Below are 14,937 nucleotides of genomic sequence, written 5' to 3'. Positions count from 1 at the left end.
CTTGAGGGGGCCATTTAGAGATTCTGGGGATTGGCCCTGCTTTGAGCAGGAGGTTAGACTCCTGAGGTCCCTTCCAACCCTGGTATTCTATAAACTTAGAACTATCCCATATCTTGGTTATTAGTACAGCTGTCAATCAATCACAGTTAATTCACATTATTAACTAAAACAAAAACACAGGGGTGTGTTTTTATTTTTGATGGAGCATCGCTGTTGAGGAAACATCTCTTCTACCAGAGCCTTAGCAATGGGGAACTGCTTTCACCCACTTTGAAAGAGATCCACTACCTCCTACCTTTTGTGTAAGAGAGAGTGGTCCCACAAAATCAATTCGGAGGGCTTAATTGGTCCCTTGATGTTTTTGAAAGGAAACATACACGGAGAGTTTTAACTACAAAGTTGGTTTTACAATATTTTATTTTCCTTGTATAGGACTTAAAATTAGGGATTAAGTCCTTTTGCCTTCCCTTAATCAAAGAAATTCAATGGGAGTGACAGGTTGGATCACAAACACGTAAGAGTCTGTTTACATCACATCCCTATGATCCCTTTTTGGAGAATAAATCAGCGTTATTGTTTGGACATACATAGGATCCATTTGACCTTTTACCTTGAGAACACAAAGCGGCTTGATAGGGCAAGAGGCTAAAACACTGATACAACATAATAGCGGGATGTGTAAGAGGTGAAACATTCGAGCAGGCAAACCTTCAAATACCAGGACAACAAACATTTTATAAGGGTGTTATATACCCAAGCAGAATCCTAAAAGAATACAATTCATATATTAATTGACAATACACCACAAAGTTCCATTCCAGTACATTATGATTAGCTGAATCAACCTATAACACAAAAGACCAGGTTAAACCTGGAAACCCTGAGGTTTGGTGGGGTCTAATCCCAAGATCAGGCCCAATGTCAGAATTATTATTACGTGGGGAACCCTGACACAGACGGTTGCAACACTCACACTTAGGAAAAGCCTTCCGTAATAGCAAGGTTTTTAACAGTATTAGCAAATTTGGAAACACTCCTACCCAGCAAGGCTAGATAGAAATAATACAGAATGAGCATCTGAGCATTTATATACTCACACCATCCCTTGCACAAAGACCTGAAAGTTATCCTCGTCATCCTCACCATCACCAGTGGTCATTGTCTTGGCATCTCCCAAGGCACAGAGGTCAGGATAAAACTTTTATAATGGGTTATGCTGACACCACTATGCCTAATGCATATTCAACAGGGGGTTCAGCCCCTTTTCCTTATTTCAATTTCCACACCCCACTAATGTTGGGATGCCCTTCTTCTGCATGTTACTAGGCCTTTTACCTCAAGTTCATTAGCATGTACGTCCATTAGTTGCCATGGCATTCTTGTGATCAGACATCTGCTGATGTTCCAACTTGTAAATATCTCAAGCTGGTATAAACTGACATCGTGAGGTTACCTGTCAGCAGTTTAGTCAGTCCAGCATTCTACCTGGTGAAATCTTACAATTAAGGCTATGATTCTGTCACGGAGGTCATGGTTTCCGTGACTTTCCAGGACCACTTCTGGGACAGGGCTCGAATAGCTGGTAGCCCCGGGGCTGCTGGAGCAGCAGCTGCCAGAACAGCTGATCAGTGGCCAGGCTGGGGCTAACAGAACAGCTGTCTGGTGGCCAGCCCCGGGGTTGTTGGAATAGCAGTCCCCAGCCCGCAGGAGCAGCAGCTGGGATTGGGTCAGCCCCTGCTTCAGGACCAGCAGTGGTGGGGCTGGAGCAGCTGCAAGCCCCAACACCACTCTCTTTGTCCCCCCTCACCCGGGTATTTTTAGTAAAAGTCAGGGACAGATCACAGGCTTCTGTGATTTTTGTTTATTACCTGTGACCTGTCTCTGACTTGTACTAAAAACACCCATGACAAAATCTTAGCCTTACTTATGATCCAGGTTTATTCCTCATTAGCTGCTTATGCTAAGGCTTTTTGGGCCCTATGCCTTGATTAGTTTAGCTAAACTATTGTCTGACAGGCCTGGAAGCTTGTAAGCTCATTGGGGTTCCTGCCTTAACTTATAGCTATGCCTCCCTTGGCAAATACCTATACCTACAGGCTAGCTCTGAAGATGGGGGTAACGTGGCAGGATGATTCACCCTGAGTATGGCCTTACTAGATAGTCAGGGATCTAAGGATAGTGCTATCAATGCCTCCAGTAAGTGGAAGGCCTTCAGATACTTCTTCCGGTTTTCCATATTCTCTGTATCCATCCCACAATATTTTTAGACTGAATTGTCACAGAGCCCCTGCTGAGTGCCGCTGTTACAACCACTCCTTGCTGGGGAGTGACTTCCACCAAGATACATGGAACACAGCACATACATTGGTCCAGCGCAGATTCTGACCCTTGCACGATGGACACTTCTTACAGCCAGCCACTTTGTCACGGTAAGCCATGGTTCAAAACCAGCGGTGAACCAGGCCTGGCAGAAGCAGGTCATTCCTCTGAGAGCTGAGGCAATACAAGGAACAGAAATGATCTGGTTTCTAAAACCACCGAGAAGAGAGATCAACATAAACCCCCATAATTATCCTGAAACGAACAATGTGTTTCTAAAAACAACTGCCAGAAATACAGTGGGCACCACAGAGAGAGAGAGACTCTGAATGCCCTGAGCTAAATGGTGCTGGAAGGAGGGAGGCCGGGTCTGCACAACCTTTTATAACCTAGAAGGAAGTGACTATCCCATAAGTGAAGATCAGCCAAGGCAATTCTCAAAGGTCAGAAACATGATTTCAATGCACACTTAAACTGACTATAGGAGTCACAAAAAAGGGACTAAAACTGGCTGGCAGAAATATGTTGAAGCAGAGTAAGTGAATTACACCAGTACAGTATCTGTCTTCCTGCAGACTCTGTTGGCACACTTACTTGAATCCATTTGTGATGGTACGTTTAAGCCTGCCAAGGACTACATGCTCTGAGCTTATGCCAAGCTCCCATTAACAACTGCATTTTCTATTGATGCCATGATGTTCATTAACTGGGATCCATAATTACAAATAATTTAGAGACATACCATTTTCCATTACTTGCCAGTTGTAACCTAAACCTGACCTTAGAATGCTTTATTCTTAGCAAAAATTCACAGAATAATCATCTTGCAAATGACCGTTGTGCTACAGCATAGATATAATCAAGCTGAGGGGCAGAGCACTAGAAATGCCTGTAGATCACTTTTGCCCTGGGAGTAAAGCATTCCCAATCAGGATTGGGGGGCGCCTTGTGCTTGGTGCTGTTCATATTCAGACACACAGACAGGGCATCCAGCTCTGAAAGCTTATAACCTAACTTAAGGCAAGGTGAAACAAGTGAGCAACACGCAACAGGAGGGAAGATGCAGGAAGAGTAATCGAAATACACGGCTACATAAGCTAGAAAGTGCAAAATGTGGGTAGATCCAAATCAATCACTTTTTAAGGGATTCCAAAGCCAGCACGGACCATTGTGATTCTGTAGCCTGAGCTCCTGTGTAGCACAGGCTGGAGAATTTCCCCAGAATAATTACAGAGCAAAAAGTACAATTTGGTTTAATCAGATCCCATCTTTTGCTGGGAGGTGTAACACAGCAGCTGTCCGTGCTGAGTGCATCTCCACACACAAATGCTACACACTGCTTCCTCCCTAGTAACCCACTTCATCGAATGGCGGAACCCCACTCCCACCCCCAACCTTTCGGAAGAGGGAATCCGTGAAATGAGATTCATCACTACACTTTGAGATCAGGGAGTTTTCCAGTTAGATATCAAATCTCTCTTGTGGCTTGGAGTCACAGCTTGACCATGCATGTGCTGGGTCTGCTTTGAACAGCATTGTACTGTATGAACTATACCACTCTAGCGTTTGGATTCTGTACCCCTGTGCCAAACAGTCGATAGAGGGGATTGTGACAAAACCCAAGAAATGTTCATACAACCCAAAAATATGAAATGAAGGGGCTTTAAATCTGCTAGCAGGAATCCCGTGTATTACAGTAACCTTACAAGGATTATAAGTGGATAAGATTTCTCAGAAGCAGTTACTATAACGCCATTTCATTAGTCCAGAGACTTTCCTGAAGAGGAAGGAAGATGATGTTTTTTCTGATGAATAAGGAGAGAGAGCCCACGGAGCACATGCCTTTGAACATCACACCCCACTTCTTGGAGTACAAAGTTAAGGTATCATGGAATCCAGTTAAACAAACATCTGATAAACCAGTAATGAAAAAACACATTTTCTTTGTATGAAGCCATAATTTACCTGTCAACACTGAAAAACCTTTTGATTCCACCTAATTTGTTTACACACAGAATCTTTCAGTATTTAATATAAAACAAACTAGTCTCACAAGCAACTGTCAAAGCCACAAGAGCTTGTGTGCTATGATGTTCTACTGTATTATAACAATACAAAACTACAAAAATCAGATGTTACATTATTTGTAAAATATATCCATTTGCTTGCAAAATGACTTACGGATTCAACTTTTCAATTATGGAATAAAATGTTACATTCTGGTTAATACTTTACAGAGAAATAGATGTTAATTCTGTTCTGATGGAGGGCAATACCCTCTGAACCAGCAACTAGCTAAGCCAATTCATAGTATTTTCCAGTTTCCGGATCAAAGTAACAGTTTAGACATGGATCATACAAAAGAGTCAGAACTTCCTCCTCCTCCTCAGCACTGAAGTCATCTTCACCTGCGTGAAGGGAGAAAAATAAGAGTAAAATTACCCTGTTAGTCACCCTTGAAACACAGCAAAAGCACCCTTCTATCACAGATGACAATCTGGCAGAGTGCCTTTGTAGGAGGGTGTAACCTCTTGGCTTTTGTGCAAAATACTAAAATTGTTACCTTTGAGGTTAACATTTAGTCCTGTTTTCATTCGCATTTCTAAAGGTTTATATTTAATTGAGGTAAAATTATAATGCAAAATTTGCCTAAGAACTGAAAGCACAGACAGTTTGCTGGAATAGCATATTAAAAGTTGGTCTAAAAAGCTATCTATTGATAACGGAGATCTTTCTCAAAGAATTGCTTAAATAATTGTATATTAGTATGCACAACAAATACAGTGAATCAGCTCTTAATCTGTGAAAATGAAATTGCATTAACCATGAAAATGTTCTAGATGAAAGAATCAGATAATCTAACGTAAAGCAAAAGGTCTTGATTTAGAGATTTTATCCTTGCTATGCTTGTCTCAGACAATTTACCTTTAAGTGTGCTAACTTATTATATAATTTGATCAGATTTCTGTTGTTGAAAGTTATAAATGTATTAAACATAAGCAATTAAGTAGGTACAAAATATTTGGGAACCAGAGATGGTGTTATTCTGATAAACCTTTTTTATGTATAGAGCAGCAGAAATAACAGTTTAGATCCTGCTCCAGACGTAGTTTGCCATCCCTAAACCAAAAATGAGTTCATTTAAAAATGTATAAAATTTGTAAGTAATTAGTTCTTAAGTATAGTGATGCAGTGCACCATTTTGAAAAAAAAAACCCACAGCAAATAAACTACGAAACATTCAAGAAATATAACTGAAAATTAATTTCTACACATGCACTATAATGACTGCATTTCCCATGGTCTTGACATCATACTGGTCATTACATCATGACATTATAGGTTCATTAGTTTTGTTATAACTGTAAAAAGATGTCAGTGCAAGTCTCTGGAAACCAAAGTTACAATGCAAAAACAAAAATTTGGTGATCATGGGCACCAAATTCTGATGTCAGCACAGGTGGAAGTAAGCTGGTACTCCCCTGTACGGCGTACTGGCAAGGGCTGGTATGATGTACTGGGGTGGCCTGGCTTCCCCAGGCGGCAATTTAAAGGGCCTGGGGCTCCCAGCAGTGGCTGGAACCCCAGGCCCCTTAAATTGCCGCCAGAGCCCTGCTGCTGGAGCCCTGTGATAGTGGCAGCGGGGCTCCGGGGGCTATTTAAAGGGCTGGGGTTCCTGCTGCCTCTACTGCCCTGGGCCCTTTAAATAGCCGCTGGAGCCCCACAGCCACTACCCCAGGGCTCTGGGGGCTATTTAAAAGGCTGGGGTGGTAGAAGCAGGGGAGTCCTGGGCCCTTTAAATAGCCCCCACAGCCCTGGAGTAACGACGGGGCTCTGAGGGCTATTTAAAGGGCCCGGGGCTCCCGCTGCCTCTAATGCCCCAGCCCTTTAAAAAGCCCCAGAAGCCCTGCTGCCAGAGCCCTGGGGTAATAGCGGCAGCTGGGGGCTCTGGCAGTGGTTTAAGAGGCCTGTGGAGATAGCAGCACCGACTCCGTGCCCTTTAAACTGCTGCCGAAGCCCCCGGCTGCCACTGCCATCCTGACGAGGGAGGGCACTTACTGGTACAGGGTGGGCAGGGGCTGGCTCTGACCCCCACATCCCCGCCTCTTTTGCCTGAGGCCCTGCCCCTTCTGGGGCCAGAGCTGGCCCCAACCCAGCTGCGTACCGGTAAGTCCCTATTTCTGCTTTCATCCCTGGATGTCAGTTATGCCGTAAAGACACATAGTGGATGGAATCCACTGATCTATCCCCTGTTGCCCATTCCCAGCCTCTGGCAAACAAAGGCTGGGGCCACCATCCCTGCTCATCCTGGCTAATAGCCATCGATGGAACTATCCTCCATGAACTTTTGCTATTGGCTTCAATGGGGCCAGATTTTCACCCAGTAACTCTACTAGAGAACATGGTCAGGTGACACACAAGAAAATTTTGCAGTGCTTCATTTCACTACAAGGATTAATGCCAATTCAGTTTCTATTAACACTACAGAAGTCTGTTACTGCTAAAACAAGCACTATGCACCCTTACAACAACTTCCTGGTTCCTAGACTTCACAGCATGTTAGACATCTTGTAGAAAACTTGCATTTTGCATGATAACGTCATTAGTGATTTTTTTCCAGGTAGCAGACCAGCCAATAAGAATTGGGTCTACCTCAGTTCCAACAACTACTGAAATGTGAGGTACAGAGGAATTCTAGTACATTTTTATAATATTTCTACTGCTTTCTGGCAATACAATGTTTCTATTTCTTGAATGTCAGTTTGTACATTAACCCCGATGTACAAGATTGTAATGTAGGAGTGAGATTTTCCAGCCCATCACCCATTACAGGCGACGGGCGTATTAAAACTCTCAGCACCAAAGAGTTAATAGGATGCAGCCAGCTAATAAATCAGTTTAAAGCTAATATTTTGAGCATTATGTTAACTGCAAGAATGTTTTTAGCATATGGAAATCAATTCTTAGCCTCAAGTACAAGTACACTGACAGTGCTAAAGATGGATATGTACTATGAACATTTTGTACAGTAAAGTTCTTTTCTCAGTTCTGTCTTTTATAAAAGCTAAATGTAAGTTATGATATATATCCCTTTGATAGGAAATAATTCACAGTTGAATGCAATCTGTATCCTGCATTTCATCCTAAATGTTTACCTCTTGCTCAGAACAGTAATGTAGATCATGTGGTTTGTATGCACTGCTACCTCATAATAAGTAAAATAGCCTGTTATGCTAACAGCACCAGTTTCACAACACTCAGAATCTATTTACAGCTGGGACTGCACTATGATATATAGGTTACATTATCAGGTGGCCAAAAAATAGGCTGGTGTGTTAGATGCGCACAGAAATACAGGTTACTTGCCTGTATGGTAATTAGAGTTCTTTGAGACGTTTGTCCTCATGGGTGCTCCCCATCAGGACACACTTGATGAGAGATTTTTTGTCAGCAGTATCAGTGGGTCTGCACCTGCACCCGCATAGCCTTAAGGTCCAGTACAAGGGCATATAGGAAGGGGTAATCTTGCCGTCTCTCCACTTCCTTCTCAGCTACAAAGCCCAGCAGCAGGACTCTGCATCTGAGGGAAAGAGGGGAGGTGGAGCAGCACCCCTAGAGACAAAACATCTGGAAAAGCTCCAGTTACTGTACAGATAAATAACCTTTCCTTCTTCAACACTGAATTTCGTCTCCCATTTTGTTGCCCAGTCTCACAGTTTTGTGAGATCCCTTTGTAAAACTTTGCAGTTTGCTTTGGACTTAACTATCTTGAGGGCCGCAACAGTGGAACAGGCATATTTGAGGACTTGTCAGTTCTCTGCATCTGTGAAAGCAGATGAGGGCTGCAGCAGGATGGAGACCTCCAGTTGTCTTGGACACTCCTGCCACCGGGTCCAGGGCTCCTTCCTGTCAAGTTTCGTGAGGTTATTGCCTGCACACCGGCTCCCTCATGGTAAAAGCTGTCATGCACAGGCCTCTGCCAAAGGTGTTAACATCTCTCACTATCAAAGTCCTGTGGTGATAGATAAGTGGTGGTGGAAACAGCAATGAGCTTTGGGAGTGCCTACTCACAAATCTGCACGCAGGTGGTGGCCGGGTGCTGGTCATCTTGCACTTGGACTCGTGAGACAGAAGTGCAATTTTGGCAGCTGCCACCATGACTGAGCAGTCCTTTTCAGGATCCCGTCTGCTCATCCTGAAAGGGGAAGGGGCCAGAAAAGGTGCCCTGAACATAGGCTGTCTCAATGCCCTCCTGGCTGGATAGCCGTGTCCACTGGGATTACTTTACCCTATGCTCAGAACATCCCAAGCAAAATAATGACGTTCACCACTTGGCATGCATCCGATGAAGTGGGTATTCACCCACGAAAGCTCATGCTCCAATATGTCTGTCAGTCTATAAGGTGCCACAGGATTCTTTGCTGCTTTTACAGATCCAGACTAACACGGCTAATCCCTCTGATACTTCACCACTTGGAATGTTCAAACTCTTGTGGATTCCCTGAACAGTGACTGTCCCGAAAAAAGAACTGCCATAATAGCTAGAGAACTTGAAAGATTTGGCATCAATATTGCTGCCCTAAATGAGATCTGTTGGGCAGATGAAGACCAACTGAAAGAAGATGGAGGTGACTATACCTTCTTTTGGAAAGGAAAGACATCTGAAGAGAGGCATATTCATGGGGTTGGTTTTGCCATCAAGAACAAAATTGCTAACCAGCTTTTAGAACTCCCTATGGGTATTAACAAATGTCTCATGACTCTTCATCTTAAGCTTAGTAATAAACCAGTATGCCAAGGTCATTAGTGTGTACACTCCCAAGCTGGACGATGACGAAGACAACAAGGAGCAGTTCTACTGTGCTCTTGATGAAGTTCTCACTGCCACAGCCACAAGCTTATCCTCATAGGTGACTTCATGGGTGACATCCTGAACTCTGGAGAGACACCATTGGGAAAGAAGGGCTGGGGAAAGTTAACTCTAATGGCATTCTTCTCCTCAGCAAATGTGTGCAACATGGTTTGCCTATCACAAAATCATCTTTAGACAGAGGGATACATATAAGACCACTTGGAAACACCCATGTTCCAAACACTGGCATCTTCTTGACTATGTCTTTGTCAGAGCCTGTGATCGTACTGACTGATGTCCATATTACATGATCCATGACAGGTACCGATGACTGCTCAACAGACTATCGTTTAATCAGTCATGAACATGCGGCTTGCCCCATAACACTGTAAACAACTAAAAAGGAATACAGAAGAGATTTAACATCAAGGCATTTCGAAATCATGCTAGTCATTAGACCCTTCAGCAACGGCACACTGAGAGGTTCTGTGCCCTGCCTGACAACATCAATCACATCCAAACACACTGGGAGATTTTAGAGGTCCTGAGCTCCTCCATCTCCTACAGAAGGGAACAGAATCTCCAGCTGGTCAGCAGCTCGGAAAATGAGGATGAAATGTTGCCTCATTTAAATCAATGGGAGTTTTGCCATTGATTTTACTGGAGTCAAGCTCACTTTACATGTCTGAAGTCGGGTATCTAAAAACTGAGGTGCTCAGGGGCCATTTCTGAAAATTTGGCCTTAATTCTTCTCTAAACTCAGAGGCATAAGAAATTCATTATTTATTGTTTGCATTACAGTAGGGCTGCCATGTTTATACAGTTATCATAGCCTAGAGCATGGGTATAAAGACAGCCTCCTACTTTATACAAAAGGGTTTTCACTGTTGTGACAGGATAGGGCCAGATGGCTACAGAAGACTGTTAGAAGGCAGATATATTAGTCCCAGATTAAGTAGATCCCTTTTCCCTGGGTAAGGTAACAGGGGCAGTTCCAGAACAAGCAGGAACTTGCTGGAACCAACTAAGGCAGGCAGGCTAATTAGGTCACCTGGAACCAATTGAGAAGAAACTGGTAGAATCAATTAGGACAGGCTGGCTAATCAGGGCACCTGAGTTTAAAAAGGACCTCACTTCAGTTTGTAGTGTGCATGCGAGGACCTGGGAGCAAGAGGCACTAGGAGCTGAGAGTGAGAAGTACAAGCATTATCAGATACCAGGAGAAAGGTCCTGTGGTGAGGATAAAGAAGGTGTTGGGAGGAGGCCATTGGGAAGTAGCCCAGGGAGTTGTAGCTGTTGCGCAGCTGTTCCAGGAGGCACTCTAGATAGCTGCAGTCCACAGGGCCCTGGGCTGGAACCCAGGGTAGAGGGTGGGCCCGGGTTCCCCCCAAACCACCCAATTCCTGATCAGACACAGGAGGAATTGACCTGGACTGTAGGTTCTACCAGAGGAGAAGGTCTCTGGGCTGATTCCTGACCCACATGGCGAATTTCTGAGGCGAACAAATCCGCCAATAAGCATAGGACCCACGAAGGTAGAGGAGGAACTTTGTTACACTGTATTCCAGGTTTCAGTACCTGAAAACTGCTCACAATCTGGACATCACTAAAGGCATACATGGGCCAAATTTTGACCTGGTCTCTGTGGTTGTAACTCTACTGGACGCACTGTCAGATGAGCTGCACATTTAGCAGAATATCCCTAATGTTTTGTCCAATATGTTTTGTCTTTGACAATAGCAAGGTGCTCAGATCTGTACTGTAATTATGTGTTTCAGAGTTAATTTACAAATATTGCCAAGAGTTGCAGCCTGAGCAACAAGACTATTTAACATGGGCCTTAGAATTCTCTTTTATGAGCAGTTAAGGTAAGTAAATTGATGAAAAAAGAGGCAAATTCCAAAGAGTTTTATGTGTGAGTCATTTACTACCCATTTTGTCTTACGAAAGATATCAAATAAAATGTAATGGACTCTAAATCATAAACATCAATGACCAAAGGAAAATAAAACTTTTAAAGATATCAAGCATATTGGCTCAAATTTTGCTCTCAATTACGTCTCTGCAACCCTATTGACTAGAAGTCTATTTCTTGTGACACCTGGATACATCTCTGGATATGTTTCTAAAGGAGAAGAAGCTTAAGAATGTAATTGTAAACTTTAAAGTGAAGTGGTTTTTATGGAATATTGGCCATTTGGGTATTTCCCTTGCATTATGCCCAAAATAAAGAATATCTTCCAAATCTTTTATTAACATGAGCAAAATTATATTAACTTTTTTGTTTTAGGATATGGTTAAAGAAGTATATAAAAGATGACAAGGATATTTTGTATGAGTAATAAATAATTACAGGTGTTCATTACTGATATGATTCTGTTATCTTTGGCACTCGGGTATTCATGATTTCAGAGTCATAAATTCTTAAAGGCTGGCTGTTGCTATTTGTGCAACTTCCCAAGATAGTTTAATAGTTAATTTTCTAATCTAATATGTTGTTCAAAATAAAGATTGGAGAGCACGGGTTGTTGGTATGAACGTTCTGATCCCATTCACCAAGCAGTTCAGGAATTTAAGGGTAAGTAGTAGCATGCAGTTCTTCCGTCAGTGAACCTGAGTTAAGGGATTGAGGGAAAAAACATGCATTGCACTAAAGCTCTAACAGGTTTATTACAGAATAGGACATTTTTGTATAATGTCTTTCACACAAAGTACTGCAAAGACCCAATTACCACTTACAGGTCAAACTTTGTCTCATTTTTGCAGCTGTAAAGGGTTTGTCCACTCAAGATGGCTACAAGTACATTTAAACACTACCATCGACACACACACATGATATTTTATCATTAAAGCAAGTTAATTTATGAGCATTTCACAAATTACCTCGGTCAGAGATTCTAGTGAGAATAATAAGGAAAAAACAACAAATTAGCAAATCTGCTTCAGTGCCAACTTCTGAACTAAAATCTTTCAATTTTCAACCTTATGGAAATTCTAGGGTTACTGCATCCAGTGTTGGATTCCGTAATACTGACATCAAGAACCATCTCAGGCCCCTATCAGAAATGTATGTCTAACACGCTTTTAACTCAAGGATTACTGTCCCATTCTCTTTGGTTTATTTAGGCCACTTAACATAACATTATTCGATTCTTCAAAGCAAGGTCCCCTCTTGACAGCAGAGTTCTATTTTGCTGTCATAAGCAATTACAAATGTACACCTATGAAAAGATTCCCAATTTGAGGGGCATAATCTATTTTAGACAGTAAATCACTGAGACATGTTCATCCCTTGGGCAGCCAAAATACACAGCTGAGATTTATGAGATCTCACACTGAATTCTCTGTACCTGGTGAAAAACGTAGGAACCTATTCTATTCCTAGGGTAGCAGAAAAGAAAAAAGAACCTTTGTAGAAAGAGATGTATTTATTTTAACTCTATTGTTGTTCACTGTCCTGTTTCAGGACACATTCTTTGTCATCCTCCAGCCAGGGCCAGACTTAGGGATGCCAGGCTCGGAGTGCTGTTTTTGTTGTTAGTGACAAAAGAGAAAATAGAATGTTTGAAGTAACATGTTTCAGGTATTCCGTATGTGGATTCATTTTTCACTAACCTTCTAGAATGTTCTGGACCCTTGTAGAATCTTATGGAACCGTCCTGGCTTTCTGAGCACTACATTTTCCTCAAACCTCCTAGAATGTTGTCAGCCATACCCTCGCGGGTATCTAAGGGACGAGGCATCGCTAGTCAGTCAGTGAGGCATAAGAACGAAGGGAGAGCCCAGCTGCGATACTGTGAACCTTGTTTTATTGTGTAATTGTGAAAGTGTACTTGTGTTTTAAGATTTGAAGAGTGTAAGTAGCAAATAATAAAGGACATATTTAATGAGACGCCAGAGGTATCTGTCAAACCCCTGTCTATGCAGCAATATAAAAGAAATACTGCTACTTCTTTTGCTATACTTGACATGTAATGTTTGATGACTTTCTACGACTGTGGAACATAGACTTTTGCTCTCTCTAATACTGTCTGTTTTCCCTGTAGAAAATAAAAGATGACCCTGAAGAAGCCTTCAGGAGCTCAGTATAGGAAGCGAAAATCTCAGCTGCAATCTAGTTTGCAGCAAGGGGCAAATTTTACAGAGCCTATGACAGGGATAAATTATGCATGCAAATTGTGCATCACAGTCGTGACATAGGCAACCAAAGCATTACAAATAAGGTATTCAAAAGTTTAACAAATGGAGGGTGGGCACCAAAGACTCTTCTTGCTGGGAGCACCGTTTGGTCTAGGACCAGACCTACATCCAGTAAAGAACCGTCACATATGGGTGCTATCATTCTAGATGATGACTCAACATTGTTCAACAGTGCTCAAGAGCCACAGCAAGCTTTCATTTAGGTCATGATCTGAAATCTTTACTCACATAAACAATCCTTACTCATCAGAGTAGTTCCATTTAATTCAATGGAGCTATTTTTGTGTATAGGGATTACCTGCATGAGTAAAGGCTATAGCCTTACATTTACACATCTCCCCTTCATGGACTCTCCATTCCTACCTCCTTCTCCCCCAGCACCAATGTCTTCTTTCAAAATGAACAGGACGCATTTCCTTCCAAAGCTAATCCATACTGCTCTTGATTAGCAGATAACAGTCACTATGCAAATGAATTCTCCACTTATCAGAGTCAGAAAGTGCTTCCTGTCTGACTCTACCAGCCTGAGCCGACAGTAGGAATCAGAGGACTTAAAAGGGTCAGACCAGAATCTAGCTCCATGGAAGTGCAACCAAATGACCACATTGACTTCGTGCAGAAGTCAGCGTTTAACAGCAGTGTGAGAACAATATTGAGCAATACTTCTCTGTTACAATTCGTAAATCATTACACATTCTCCTCACTGTCTTATCTTTATAAATTCCTACCTGGAATATTTAGACTTGCTGAAGATTCAATATGCTTTGCTAGCTCTTGGCTTGGAAGAATTATGGGGGGGCTGAACACATTTAACCAGTCCCTGAAAAAGATGAATCCAAACGTCAGTCATTCTGAACAAAGTTGTTTTGTTCCTCCCTAAATCTACAATTAGTTTTAAAACTTTTCATAAACATCTTTGGTTTGGTGAAACAAAATAAATTATGTGCTTTTCACATTCAATAAACTCAATAGCAGCACTCTTCAAAAGTTTGAAAATTAAGGTGTGCTTAGCAGCAAAACGAGTATCTCCTAGGTAGAAATCTCTAAGCAGTTCTACAGTGAGCCCTAAAGCTCAAAGTAATTTTCCTTCAAGTAAACACATTCATGAATACGGGCATTTAACTATAACAGAAAATATCTGAACAAGAAGAAAACCCACTTCTATTTTAAAATTGCCCATTTTATGTGTGCATTGCATTTTGAAATACTGCTCACACCAAGTACTAAACCAAAACTAATGAAATAAGCACAGTTAACATGCTATATAATAGAATTTCATAATCACAGACAAATACACATTAAAATACATTCATAACAACACATCTATAAAGACTTCTCATGGACTTTCTGGCTAATGGAGCATTTTCTAACGATGTTTTATTTTGTTTCTCTCATTATAGCAGACAGAAAAATTCCTATATGGCAGTAAATTGCAGGTTTATATTAAACTACAACACAGTTAGTTCATTCTATGAATATACTTGAATAATTATATACATACACATATTTACACATGATTTTCAAAGAAACATTTGTTTTTATTTACTGCATTGTTATTTTCGGAA

The 14,937-nt window shown here is 41.8% G+C and overlaps 1 protein-coding gene across 3 annotated transcripts in view; it reads right to left on the bottom strand.

Annotated features, from left to right (window-relative positions):
* Positions 1-425: 425 nt before the first annotated feature.
* The window catches only part of C7H3orf67 (chromosome 7 C3orf67 homolog), a 205,600-nt gene continuing 191,088 nt past the window's right edge, over positions 426-14,937 (bottom strand). For all 3 annotated transcript variants that reach the window (XM_030569153.1, XM_030569155.1, XM_030569154.1), the window contains 2 exons: positions 14,101-14,192; positions 426-4,727 (listed from right to left, as the gene is read on the bottom strand). In XM_030569153.1, the coding sequence (XP_030425013.1) occupies positions 4,615-4,727; positions 14,101-14,192 (205 nt within the window). In that variant the 3' untranslated portion in view covers positions 426-4,614. The remainder of the gene's footprint in view (positions 4,728-14,100; positions 14,193-14,937) is intronic.

This window comes from Gopherus evgoodei, chromosome 7, assembly GCF_007399415.2.
Source record: "Gopherus evgoodei ecotype Sinaloan lineage chromosome 7, rGopEvg1_v1.p, whole genome shotgun sequence".
NCBI lineage: Eukaryota > Metazoa > Chordata > Testudines > Testudinidae > Gopherus > Gopherus evgoodei.
The sequence above is the reverse complement of the archived record's forward strand: the minus strand, read 5'-3'. Positions and strand labels throughout refer to the sequence as shown.